This window comes from Andrographis paniculata, unplaced genomic scaffold, assembly GCF_009805555.1.
Source record: "Andrographis paniculata isolate CXL003 unplaced genomic scaffold, ASM980555v1 Contig37END, whole genome shotgun sequence".
NCBI classification, from domain to species: domain Eukaryota; kingdom Viridiplantae; phylum Streptophyta; class Magnoliopsida; order Lamiales; family Acanthaceae; genus Andrographis; species Andrographis paniculata.
The window spans coordinates 7,318,478-7,333,293 of record NW_026137570.1 but is presented as its reverse complement, the minus strand read 5'-3'; the positions used below and the strand labels follow the sequence as shown (position 1 = coordinate 7,333,293).

General features: G+C 31.0%; 2 protein-coding genes across 2 annotated transcripts; both read left to right on the top strand.

Annotated features, from left to right (window-relative positions):
* The first annotated feature begins 243 nt into the window (after positions 1-243).
* LOC127250192 (uncharacterized) lies at positions 244-1,011 on the top strand. Its single transcript, XM_051273352.1, has one exon. It carries the CDS (start codon positions 244-246, stop codon positions 1,009-1,011), a length of 768 nt encoding a protein of 255 aa, XP_051129309.1.
* An 8,772-nt stretch (positions 1,012-9,783) lies between these two features.
* On the top strand, positions 9,784-10,500 carry LOC127250191 (probable E3 ubiquitin-protein ligase RHY1A). Its single transcript, XM_051273351.1, has one exon. It carries the CDS (start codon positions 9,784-9,786, stop codon positions 10,498-10,500), a length of 717 nt encoding a protein of 238 aa, XP_051129308.1.
* The last annotated feature ends 4,316 nt before the right edge of the window (positions 10,501-14,816 follow it).

Here is a 14,816-nt window from a genome sequence, read left to right as displayed (position 1 = left end):
CGCCAATTTATCCTTATATATATACATATATATATATTCATATATTCACCCAACTGCGCATACTCATTATATGCATTCATTTATTTTCGAATATTTTCATTCCCAAATCTCTATTTACATAAACAATTTTACTTTTGAAAGTTCTCGCCCTGTTCCATCAAATACGTAAATTTTTACTATCTCTGAAATTATCAAAATCTCATAACTTTAAAAACCTTTTTTCTAATAACCCTAGACAATCTCATGGCGCAATTGGGAAGTAATTTCCAGCAGGAATCCGTAATCATCGACCAAACAACAGATTCCAACGCCTCTTATCGTCTTTCTACGATACCCTCGACGCAATTAACCGTTAGTTTTATATTCACTTGCAAGTGCTTTATCCACCAAAACATTTTCATGGCTAATAACCAAGTATCCGACACCATACCTACGCACAGGGGTCGGATTCTCCAGCAGCCCATTCCGCCAGTTGGGATCTTGACCATTACAGATCGAACTGAAATCTCCAACACTGTCGATGATCTCATCGAAGAATTTCAGGAAATCGCCAACACTGAGCTCATGCAGTGGCCTATTAACGCCGAGGGACGCACGATCGTGATCGAATCCGCAGTGGATAATTTAATTTCAGCTCTTAGATGGAGGCCTCTGGGTTCGAATGATTACGACCACATTTGGATGCAATGCCCTGTTAGGGTCACTCTTAACCATTCCGTGGAAGAAGGACGCGAGGATATGGATTTGGATTTGGCGCTTCTGCAGTCTTCCCTGCAGGAAGAGGAAACACACATGATTCCGGCTGCCGAGGATTCGATTGAGTCGTCACTGAATGATGCTGCAGCGGCGGATGATTCGGAAGAGACTTGCACTATATGCTTGGAAGTGATGCGCGAAAAAGCCACTAGGATGCCGTGCTCGCATTTGTTCCACGGAGATTGCGTAAGGAAGTGGCTGAGGACGAGCCACTATTGCCCTGTTTGTCGCTTCGAGTTACCGACGGAAAATTGATCAAGAGATCGTGTTTATTGTTTGATCGACATTGTACCTATTTAATGAAATGAAGCTTCCTTGTTAAAAATTGTGTTTACTTGATGTCCCAACTTTCATCAGCATTATGTTCCTTTTTTTTATAATATTATATTACATCTGAAAAATTACAAAAAGATATCTCGTACATAATGTTTAAATAATATTTGTATTTTAATTTTTACTTTAGCAAAATATATCTTAAAGTGTCGTAATTTTTGCTATTTCAATACATTGAAAGCTAGTGAATTTCATATCTTGCCAAATCCACGCGTTGCTATCATTTCCAAAGCATCTTTGTTCGGAAATTCCAAAACTATCCGAATTAGTCTCGGAAATTTTGAGACTACACAAATAGCCGTGAAAAATCAGTCTCGGAGCTGTTTCCAAGACTATGTCTAAGGCTAATGGGAAATAGGTTTGGAAATCGTTCATTTTTCGAAGCAATTTTTCGAAGCAAAACATACATTTTTTGGTAATGAATGTACAAAATATTTTTACCGAAATTGTGACATGTACTCTCTCCGTCCTGGTCTAAGTGGCTCTTCGGGGTTTTATGTAGTAGATTAAGAAATAATATTATTTTATTAGGTAGTGGAAGTACGTAAGAAGTTTTGACATTTTTGCCATTTGACTTTACGTAAAAAGTAACTGTACATGTAATGGTATGTTTGTAATTTAGGTAAAAATTAAGGTTATTTTGGTATTGATGTATAATTACTTTTACTAAAATAGGAAATTGATACTTTGGAGTGAGACGGGTTAAAATAGTAAAAATAGTACTTTGAGTTGGGAATGGGGAATATATGATATTTTTCTCATCTTTGAATTCACTCAAAATTCTTTATTTGTATCTCTTTTCAATAAATAAATATATTTACATATATTAAAATTTTATAATTCTTCATAAAATTAATTTACTTTAATTATAAAGAAAGATTTATATTTTTTTCATTTATTTGTATTATAAAAAATATTATTATCTACAAAATAATATTCATATTATATACTATTTTTTTTATTGAAGTATGAATTTTGAAACAATTAAATAGAATTTTTTTAATCATATATATATATAATAATAAATCAAATATTAATTAAATAAATCACTTTTAATTAAAACACGGCCTCTCAATTTGTCCATGTTGAAGTAAGCCTCGAACGACCTAAATTTTCAATATTGTAAAATTGATGAACATAAATACTATACGTTTTTAAGATTACGTAGATTGTATTGTTTGTTGATAATATCTTTTATAATTGACCCCGTCAAAAAATTCATACTGTTTTAAATTATTAAGTATATAAAAATTAAATTTAAACTTTAATGAGTATCCAGACTCACTTTTACAACCAATAAAAAAAAAAAAAAAAACCAATCAAGTATTTAAAAAATTAAATTGTAAAAAATAATACTACTTCTTTTGTCCCACGATGTCGAATTTTCTATTTTTGCATATCCTACATATTATGTAACTTTTATTTTTAAAAAAGTATTTTAAAGTTCAATTAAAGTTTTTTATAATTTATAATTTTAATTTTTATTAGATTAATCAGTTATCCTAATTTTAATTTATAGTTATTTACATTATAATTTATTAATAAATTCTTAATTATTGGCTAATTCTATCATCTCCTAAATCATTTCAGAGTAAATGTGTCTCCATATTAGGGATGGGAGAGTATTATACAAATTAAAGTGGACCCCATACACTTTAATTATATATATATATGAAATAATAATTGAGTTTTGAATTTTAAATTAAAATTGGATATAAATAAATATTTACTAATATTTGAATGTAAATAATTACTATTTATTACTCCCTCCGTCCCACCTACTATGTCCACGTTGCCGTTTCTGTCCGTCCCACATATCATGTCACTTTCTTTTTTTGGAAAATGATTACACACTTTAATATCATTTTAAACTTTTTAATTTTATTTTTTTAAATTTTAATTAAAGTAATTAGTTATCTTAATCTTAATTTATAATTATTTATACTATGGGATAATTATTTTCACTGATACATTCTTAATTATCTACTAATTACACATCTCCTGAAATACCGTGTCTACAATGTAGCAGACGCGGTATGTGCGACAAAGGGAGTATAATTTTAAAAAATTAAATACTTAAGTTAACCTTACTTTTTTTAAAAAAATCTCAATAAAAAAATCTAATCCAAATCATAACATCAAATCAGAGCTTAGTTGGTTTTAAGTTTCGTATTGCCGCGAATGTATTCTTATATATTCATATGTTCACCCAATTAATTACACGTACTCATTCTCATAAGTTAACCTTATTTAACCCGCATTATACGGTATACCCAAGTTTGTTGCGCCCAAGAGATGGCCGGCTTGGGCCTTTGGGCCTGGGCGACCGACGTGTTACAAATTGTATCAAGGTTTAGAGTTAAAATATTAAAAATGTGATGTTTTAGGAGAGAAAATAGTATATTTTTATTTTTAATTTTAAATTTGAAATTGTAGAAGATTAAGTGGATTGTTTCCTAATATTTTTATAATTTCTTAAATATTGAATTGAAATTAGATATAAATAAATATTAACCTAATATTTCAAAGTAAAATAATTTCTATTATAATTTTTAAAAATTGAGTATTTAATCTAATATATATATATTTTTTAAAAAATATCTGAATAAAAAAACAATCAAATCCAAATCAAAAAATAAAATCAGGCTAGGCTATAGTGTAATCTAATTTTCATGTACCAACCAATTTATCCTTATATATATTCACCCAATTACACATACTCATTCTCATTGTGTGCATTCATTTGATTGTCGACTGTATTTACATAAACACTTTTACTTTTAAAAGTTCTGATCTTATCGCATCAAATATCTAAATTTCTACTATTTCCGAAATTTTAAAAAATCTTTATCTACTCGAAACTTGTTCCAAGAATCTTGACAATCTCATGGCGCAATTGGTAAATTATTTCGAGCAGGAATCCGTAATCATGGGCCAAACAACAACCCCCGAGACCGTTTATGGTCGTTTTATTTTGGGCTCGACGCAACTCAACGTTGAATTTTCATTCACTTGCAGGTGCTTTATCGACCAATCAATTTTGATGGCTAACCAAGAATCCGACGCCGAGCCGATGTACACGGGTCGCTTTTTCCAGCAGCCCATCCCGTCGATTGGAATCTCGATCAATAGAAATAAAATTGAAATCTCCAACACTGCCGATCAACTCATCGAAGAATTTCGGCGAACTGCCAACACTGCCTTCATGCATTGGCCTATTAATGCCGAGGGACAAGCGTACGTGATCGAATCTGCAGTGGATCATCTAATTTCAGCCCTTAGATCGAGGCCTCTGAGTTCGAATAATGACTACGACAAAATTTGGATACACTGCCCGGTTACGATCACTCTTAACCATTTCGTGGAACAAGGGCGCGAGGATATGGATTTGGCGCTTCTGCAGTCTGCCCAGGAAGCGGAGGCACACATGGTTCCCGCTGCCGAGTTTTCCATTGAGTCATCGTTGAAAGAGGCTGCGGTGGCAAATGATTCTGAAGAGACTTGCACTATTTGCTTGGAAGTGATCCGTGGCAAAGCGACAAGGATGCCGTGCTCGCATTTGTTCCACGGATGTTGCATACAGAAGTGGCTGGGGACGAGCCATTATTGCCCTGTTTGTCGTTTCAAGTTACCGACGGAAATTTGATCAAGAGATCGTGCTTATTGTTGTTGATCTGATCGACATTGTAGCTATTCAATGAAACGAAGCTTCCTTGTTAAAAACTGCGAGACAAAAGTATAATTGCAATATATTTTATATAAATTTTTTATTTGTATCTCTCTTCAATAAATAAATATATTTACATATATTCAAATTTATAAATTTTTATAAATTAATTTATGTTAATCATAAATAAAAATTTATATTTTTTTATTTATTTGTATTATAGAAAATGTTACTCGCTCCGTTCCATAACAAAGAATCCATTTTTTCATTTTAGTCTCCTATAACAAAATATTTATTTCATTTTTAAAGTAACTGTACTATCTACCTAACATTACAAATACCCTTAAAACTTACAATATATTACATAAATGTCATTACCTTTATATGACACATACTAATAAGGTTTTTTTAGTCATTTGTATTTTATTTCTACTATATTCCAATATAATACTAATATTTCTAAAACTACGTGCAAAAAACAAATAGATATTTACTTACGGGACAGAAGGAGTATTATTTACAAAATAATATTCATATTATATATTTTTTATTTGGATATGTTTTTTAAAACAATTAAATAGAGTTTTTTAATCATTTATATGAAATAATAAATCAAATATTAATTATTTAAATCACTTTTAACTAAAACAAGATCTCTCAATTTCTCCTATTTGATTAAGCCTCGAACGATCTAAATTTTCAACGTTGTAAAATTGACGAACATCAATACTATAAATTTTGAAGATTACATAGATTGTATTGTTTGTTGATAATATCGTTTATAATTGGCCCCCAAAAAAGAATTCAAACAGTTTTAAGTTATTAATTAAATGAAAATTAAATTTAAACTTTAATAAGTATAGGGCCTCACTTTTACAACCAATAAAAAAAACCTATATTTAAAAAATTAAATATAAAAAAAATAACACTTCATTTGTCGGTCTTACCTACTATGTCAATTTCATTTTTTAGAAAAGTATTTTATATTTTAATTAAAATTATTTATAATTTTGATTTTTATTAAACTAATTAATTATTTTAAACTTAATTTATAATTATTTGTATTATATTGTAATTAATTTTACTAATAAATTCTTAATTATTTAATAGTTATACTTCTCTTAAATTATTTTACAGTAAATATGTCACTGACTCACCATATTAGAAAGAGGAGAATATTATACAAATTGGGTCATATACTTTAAATATATATATATATATGAAATAATAATTGAGTTTTGAATTTTAAATTGAAATTGGATATAAATAAATATTTACCTAGTATCTGAAAGTAAAAATAATTATTTATTATAGTTTTTTAAAATAAAATATTTAATTTAACATTTTTTTTTCTTTAAAAAAAAATCTGAATAAAAAAAATCAAATCAACCGTAGTTGGTTTTAAGATTCGGATTGCCGCCAATTTATTATTATATATTCATCCAATTACACGTACTCATTTTCATTCTCTTCGAAGTTTTCAGAATCTCATAACGTCAAAAACTTCTGTTCCAAGAATTCATCTTGACAATCTCATGGCGCAGTTGGGAAATAATTACCAGCAGGAATCCGTAACCATGGACGACATCACAACCGCCGACACCGTTTATAGTCGCTGTGCGATGGCCTCGGCGCAACTCACCGTTACTTTTGAATTCACTTGCAAGTGCTTTATCCACCAAGGGCTTTCGATGGCCGATAACGAAGAATCCGACTGGGATCAGATTATCCGGCAGCACATACCGCCTATTGAAATTTCGATCACTAAAAATCAAATTGAAATCTCCAACACTGGCGATCAACTCATCGAAGATTTTCTGCGAATAGCCGACACTGAGCTCAGGCGCTGGCCTATTAACCCCGAGGGACGAACGTACGTGATCGAATCCGCCGTGCTTTATTTAATTCAAGCCCTTAGATGGAAGCCTCCGAGTTCGAATGACTACAATAAAATTTGGATACACTGCCCTGTTACGGTCAATCTTAACCATTTTGTGGAAGAAGGGCGCGAGGATACGGATTTGGCGCTTCTGCAGCGTTCCGAGGATATGAATTTGGCGCTTCTGCAGTCTGCCCAGGAAGCGGAGGCACACATGGTTCCGGCTGCTGAGGGTTTGATTGAATCGTCGCTGAAAGAGGCTGCGGTGGCAAATGATTCGGAAGAGAGCTGCAGTATATGCTTGGAAGTGATGCGTGGAAAAGCGACCAGGATGCCGTGCTCGCATTTGTTCCACGGAGATTGCGTCAAGAAGTGGCTGAGGATGAGCAATTGTTGCCCTGTTTGTCGTTTCGAGTTAGCGACCGAAAATTGATCGAGAGGTCCTGTTTATTGTCGCTGTGCTGATCGAGAATTGTAGCTATTTACTGAAATGAAGTTTGCTCATTAAAAATTGTGTTTAGTTGCTGTCCCAACTTTCATCGGCATTATGTTCTTCCTTTTTTTCAAAAAAAAATATTAGGGTACATTCGCGAAAATTCAAAAAAAATATCTAGTATATATAAATGTACAAAATATTTTTGGCAAAATTGTAACCTGTATAGAATATATTTAGCAAAATTGTGACATGTACCATATATATTTTGCTAGGGTTTTCATGAAATGCAAGTTATTGCGACTAAATCGGATAGAAATTAATTCACGGCAGTTAATATACTAAAATAACAAAATTGTAACACATACAAAATATATTTTTTTAGGATGACAATTAGAAGACATTTTCTCCTTGGGACAGAAGGAATGTTTCCATTTTGTTCTTCCAACTCCCATAATTTGTGTCATCGAACAATGAAAGTCCTTTGAAATTGGTCAATTCCCTGAAGCGTGGTTAACTTACGGTTATAACAACTTATTTTCAACTAAAATACCAAAGTAATAAATGAGACATATTTTTAGCTCAATTTGGGTATAAACCAACCTACATCTAGGGGGTTTCAATACTCGAGTAGTTCAACTATAATCAATATTGAATATTGTACAAAAACAACCATAAACTCATTCAACCCATTTCTTCTACAATGGATAACTTTGGAACACCTTCACAGGCACTGGTTGTCACAAAGTCGTATTGACAACAGTTACAGAATAAGGCAACCCAAAGTTGATCGTCTTGTCTGGTTGAAACTCCGATAACTCTATCCTCCGGCAAATTTCAGTGTTAAACAAACATTCAAAAAATGAAGATAGCAAGGGACAAGGGTGAAAGCTTTAAGTACATATTTCTCTCTCTAAAATAATCCTCTCAAAGTGTTTTCACAACCAATTCCAGAATTGGCCTTGTGGGGAGTGATACCATTAATTTTCCTTTTGCCAAAAAATGGCATAAGGTGTACTTCAAAAAATCTGGCAACGTGTTGATCACCTTCATTCATCCAAATTGACGGACAGAAATACGATAAATTCTTAATTCGAAAATAATGTAGAAATTCTTAATTCGAAAATAATGTAGAAGACAAAGGAAATGAATCGAAATTAAGAAGCAATCCAAAGAAACACAAAAGAAAAATAGACTAAATTTCCTTTGTAATTCCAAACAAATAAACATGTCCTTGTCCCAAATTAGAATAAATAGCAGCGACAATAAAGTAATCACCATGACGAAAATGATTGATTTGGGTTTGTTACGTTGTAGTTTGAAACTAATTTGGAATAGATATTTATTTTAATTTTTGTTTAAATACTAGTCTCTCCTTCCCGGCTACGGTGTCCTTTTACTGTATACACGTGAATTTAGTAGGGGTATAATTAGTAAATGATTAAGAATGTATTAGTAAAAATAATAATAGTATAATAAAAAAATTAGATTAAGATTAAGATACTAATTAGTCTGGTTAAAATCTAAAAAAATAATAGATTAAAAAAATATTAAAATGAGAATGAAGTGTATATTTTTTTTTAAAAAAAAATTACCAAATAAGTGTAACAGACGAAAATGAAAAGATCTCCTTCTCAAGGAGCACTTCACTCTGGAATGTCCAGCCTCGCTTAGATATGCTCTTCCTTTGTCATGCCCTCAGCATGCTCCTCCCTGAAGAACTGTTCATCCGTCCGCTTCGTTCGTCACCACCGTCAAGATCGGCTATGGCAAACCTTGCTGGCGGTTGGTGAGCACAAAGGGGTACACGCAAAAGGGTCAATGGAGTGACGCTTGGACGTTGCCCAACGTGCAGGAATTAACGTCGGTGCACTCAAGTAGCGTCACGCGAGGGCATTTGCGACTTGGAGTGGGGAAGAGTGTCATGAACTGACATTTTTGCCCAGGTTCTCGGCTATAGTCCGTCCCATGTGTGCGAACCCCAATCCTATACAATTAATCAACGGCATATATCTTGATGCAAGTTCGCGTCCCGTCTTATTTAACCCGCATTATACGGTAATACCCAAGTTTGTTGTTGCGCCCAAGAGATGGCTGGCTTGGGCCTGGGCGACGGACTTGTTACAAATGGTATCAGGGTTTAGGGTTAAAATATTTAAAAAAATATGATGTTTTGGAAGAAAAATTATTATATTTTTATTTTTAATTTTAAATTTGAAATTGTAGAAGATTAAGTAGATTGTTTCCTAATATTTTTATAATTTATTAAAATATTGAATTGAAATTAGATATAAATAAATATTAACCTAATATTTCAAAGTAAAATAATTTCTATTATAATTTTTAAAAATTGAGTATTTAATCTAATATATATATATATTTTAAAAAATATCTGAATAAAAAAACAATCAAATCCAAATCAAAAAATAAAATCAGGCTATAGTGTAATCTAATTTTCATGTACCAACCAATTTATCCTTATATATATTCACCCAATTACACATACTCATTCTCATTGTATGCATTCATTTGATTGTCGACTGTATTTACATAAACACTTTTACTTTTAAAAGTTCTGATCTTATCGCATCAAATATCTAAATTTCTACTATTTCCGAAATTTTAAAAAATCTTTATCTACTCGAAACTTGTTCCAAGAATCTTGACAATCTCATGGCGCAATTGGTAAATTATTTCGAGCAGGAATCCGTAATCATGGGCCAAACAACAACCCCCGAGACCGTTTATGGTCGTTTTATTTTGGGCTCGACGCAACTCAACGTTGAATTTTCATTCACTTGCAGGTGCTTTATCGACCAATCAATTTTGATGGCTAACCAAGAATCCGACGCCGAGCCGATGTACACGGGTCGCTTTTTCCAGCAGCCCATCCCGTCGATTGGAATCTCGATCAATAGAAATAAAATTGAAATCTCCAACACTGCCGATCAACTCATTGAAGAATTTCGGCGAACTGCCAACACTGCCTTCATGCATTGGCCTATTAATGCTGAGGGACAAACGTACGTGATCGAATCTGCAGTGGATCATCTAATTTCAGCCCTTAGATCGAGGCCTCTGAGTTCGAATAATGACTACGACAAAATTTGGATACACTGCCCGGTTACGATCACTCTTAACCATTTCGTGGAAGAAGGGCGCGAGGATATGGATTTGGCGCTTCTGCAGTCTTCCCAGGAAGCGGAGGCACACATGGTTCCCGCTGCCGAGTTTTCCATTGAGTCGTCGTTGAAAGAGGCTGCGGTGGCAAATGATTCTGAAGAGACTTGCACTATTTGCTTGGAAGTGATCCGTGGCAAAGCGACAAGGATGCCGTGCTCGCATTTGTTCCACGGATGTTGCATACAGAAGTGGCTGGGGACGAGCCATTATTGCCCTCTTTGTCGTTTCAAGTTACCGACGGAAATTTGATCGGGAGGTTGTCTTTATTGTTGCTGATCTTGTAGCATGTTAAAAACTGTGTTTAGTTTTCCCAATTTCCGTCGACATTATGTTCTTTTTTTAATAGTACGTAACATTACCAAAAATTGCAAAAAAATATTTGGTACATATCTAATTATCAATTTTGTACTATAATTGTCATTTTAACAAATTAAAATATATTCTAAAGTATCATAATTTTGCTATTTTAATATATTAAATGCAAGTGAATTTCACATCTTGCCAAATCTACACATTGTTGACATTCAATGACACGTGACATAATATTTGATAATATAAAATTTGTATAAGATGTTTTTAGCGAAATTGTAAAATGAATAAAATATATTTTGTTAGGGTTTCCATAAAATGCAAGTCATTACGACTCGGTCAAATAGAAATTTATGAAGCCGTGATGTGGTGAAATAGTGAATTGTGACATACAAAATATATTTTGGTATTGTAATATTTAGAAGACTAATAATTCAGTATACTTCTTTTTCCTTTTTACCATTTTCTCATTCTTGAATTCACAAAATATTATTTATGTATATCTCATTTCAATAAATAAATATAGTTACATACATTCAAATTTTTACTATTTTTTTCATAAAATTAAGTTATATTAATCATAAATAAAGATTTATATATTTTTTTATGTTATATAAATTTTATTTTTTAAAAAATAATATTCATATATTTTTATATTTTATTACAATATAATATGTACATGTTTTAAATTTTTAATCGTATATATTATATTACCTATGTCCCATTAAAAGAACAATATTTGTTTTTTTACGTCATTGTACTTAACGTTGAAAACATCTTTATATTTGCATAATTTACTCCCCAAATGTCATTATAGTTGTATTATAAAAAACTAGGAAAAAAATCATTTTTTGTCTCAATATAACCAAAATTCATCAATTTTGGTCTCAATATAAAAGTTTTATTAATTTTGGTCTCAATATAACCAAAACTTATTATTTTTGGTCCTAATATAAAAATTTTATCAATTTTAGTCCCAATATAACCAAAACTTCCCAATATAATCAAACATTCTCTTTTTTTGTCTCAATATAATCAAACATTATTTTTTTTTGTCCCACACCGTCAACAAACCGACGGAATATGCTGACGTAAAAAGAAATCAAACTTTATATTTATATTTGAAGAAATTGCACAATCTTGCAGCATTTTCCGTCGGTTTGTTGACGGTGGGATAAAAAAAAATAAGTTTTGATTATATTGAGACCAAAAATGATGAGTTTTGGTTATATTGAGACTAAAATTGATAAAAAAAAATTATATTAGGACAAAAAATAATGAGTTTTGGTTATATTGAGATAAAATGATGAGTTTTGGTTATATTGGGATCAAAATTGATAATATTTTATATTGAAATCAAAATTGATGAATTTTAATTATATTGGAATAAAAAATGATTGTTTCCCAAAAAAACTAATAGAGGTATTTTTGCCGATTTTATTTATTTGGACTACGTATTGATATAATAATTAATATTTAAATATTAATATACAAAAAGCCGGTGTATTCTTCTTATGGGACGAAAGTAATATAATAAATCAAATATTAATTAAATAAATTCTTTTCAATTCAATTTTCAACTTAAAACTCAACTTACAACCAAACTATGTCTCGTACCTAATTTTGAAATTTGTTGTATGATCGACGCTCAAAAGGTGCATATATATATATATATATATATATGTGTGTGTGTGTGTGGGCGCGGCTGTATTTTGAACAAATAATTTTCTGAAACCAGACCAACTCCGTATCATACTTATGCTGCAAAATGAATGAAACCTCTTAACCGCAATTCTAAACAAAAAATCTACAAATCAATCGTCAATATAGTCTTAATTGGGTTGGGCACGGTATTTAAGAAATATTGATATTATATATATTGATAATCGGTAAAATGTATGGATAAAAGACTTTTTTGCCCTTGTGGTGTATTAGTGTAAAAAGTAGTGACAATTGTGTAATAAAAATGAAAAAGTATGAGTAATTTTACGTTGGTATGATTATTTATGGAAATAAAACTATTGTTTTGGGATGGACAAAAATGATAAATAAGACTATTATATTGAGACGGAGGGAGTATAAAATATAAAATAAAATAGAAACATCAGGAATGTAAAATTGAATAATATACATAAATTGTGAGACAAATTTTTGAAATTAGATTGAATGAAAATATTCTATTACTCCCTTTTTTGGCATATGAATTTTTTTTTTTACTTTTTTGTAACGTGGACACTTACCGCTACGCTCTGGATAAACCCTGTGCTAAAGTTTTGTATAATATAAATTTTAATTTTAAATAATTATTTAATATGATATATATAAATTTCAATGTGATATTTTAAATATAAAATTAATTTTTAAAATAATACTATTAAAAAAATAAAACAATGAGAATTTTATTTTATTTGGGAAAAAAAGTAAAATATAGTAAAAATATCTTTAAAAAACCTCCAACCAAACCGGTAGTAGATGATTTTCTTTAAAAGTGAAATTTTCTTCTACTAAATTTTTTTACTACTTATCAATTTCAAACAATAATAATAATAAATAAATAAATAAAACACTACAATATGTAGTTCTTTTAATAATTTATAATTTTACAACATTCTCAAAATATGATAACTTAATTAATAGAAGTTTGACAATAAAAAGATTGTATTATTTCAAAAATTTTAAAATCGAGCCCCCATTCTCATAAAATTATGGTTCCACCACTGTCTGGAGACGTCGAGATTTGAACTTATAACCTCACAATCACGATTCCATTCCCAAACTTTTATTCCGCAAAAGGTGTTGCATGGATTGCACAAATTCAACACAATTGTGCAGTCAAGAAGTGCAAAGAAGTGTAGGGTGGCTGCACTGTCAAATTTGTCCCTCCTTTCTGAGTCTTGAACAGACAAAATGCATGATTTGAGTAGTCAAAAAGGTATATGAGTTATCCTACTAAATGAATTGTATTTTTGTGGTCAACTCGGAGATTGATTAAGCAGCCAAGGAATGCAGAGTTGATCGAAGAGAAATTGGTTAGAGTTATTCTAGTAGTAGAAAGTAGGTTTCGTGCTTTCAACTTCATTCAACTCATTCTCTATATTTTGAAGTATAATTAGACGTTTAAAGTCGTTGGAGGAGGCACCGTAGATAGGAGAAATCGGATGATCAGTCGGAGATGTCAATCAACTTGTAGACGGTCTTAATCTCAGCTAGTGGAAACTGCTGGTGTTATTAGAAAGTAGTAACAATCAGTTACCTGTAATATAAGCAAGATGAATACGGTAACTTGGTGATAGGTTGATAGTGAAAATTTTCATTAGTTGGTATCCCGAGATGTAAGTTGATTATAATCAAATTGGATAAACAAATTTGTGTGCTATTTATTACCGGAGCTCGATGTTTCCGGTGTAATCTTCATTCACAACAGTTTGAAATTTATCACATTATTCTTGAATCCTATCCATAGCGTTGCACAATTTTAAGTTTTTGTAGTGTTTTTTTTCTTTCAATTAAGTAATATTAAGAGTGTGAAATATTTTATGAAAACTAAAAAATTGCATTATAATCATAAAGAGAACAGGGGACTACATTTATGCATTATAAAACAGATTCAATAAATTCAAATTTAAACAATCTAATTCTACCAAATATAAAACTAAATATCAAAAATATCTCACGTAAATAAAAACAATAGTTGATTGTCTGTCGTTTTCGAAACGACGAAGACTCTCTCACTGGAACCAGAAAAGACTGAAGTACACTCCACAAAGTCGGAAATAACGGGACTCTAAATAGAATTAGAAATGACGAGAGTCTCAATGTAATCAGACAAATAGCCCTAAAGAAATATGACAGATCGATCGCACGGACAAATACACAGACAGAACTCTCAAGTCTAAACGTAGACGGAAACCAAGAGTCTAAACATAAAAACTAACAACAAAATTTGTTTGTTTGTGGGTTTGGATTTTCGGATTTGGATTTTTGAATAATAAAAAGTTGAATTTAAATAATTGTTTGATTTAATATAAATAGATGTTGATGCTATGTTTTGAATATAAAATAAAAGTTGTAATATAATATAAAAAAAGTAATTGTTTGGTTTGATATTTTTTGAAGAAAAAAAAATGAATAGTAAAAACACGTGGTAAACCCACATAAAAACACAATCTCAAATTTTTCGTAGACCTTCGGGTATATCTAGTTGAATGTACCGGAGAAATGCGGATTGGTACATTGTATCTACTTGAGAAAAAATA

What these genes read in the sequence shown, in the direction of transcription:
- LOC127250192 (XM_051273352.1), top strand. Translation starts at nt 244, where the DNA reads ATGGCGCAATTGGGAAGTAATTTCCAGCAGGAATCCGTAATCATCGAC.
- LOC127250191 (XM_051273351.1), top strand. Translation starts at nt 9,784, where the DNA reads ATGGGCCAAACAACAACCCCCGAGACCGTTTATGGTCGTTTTATTTTG.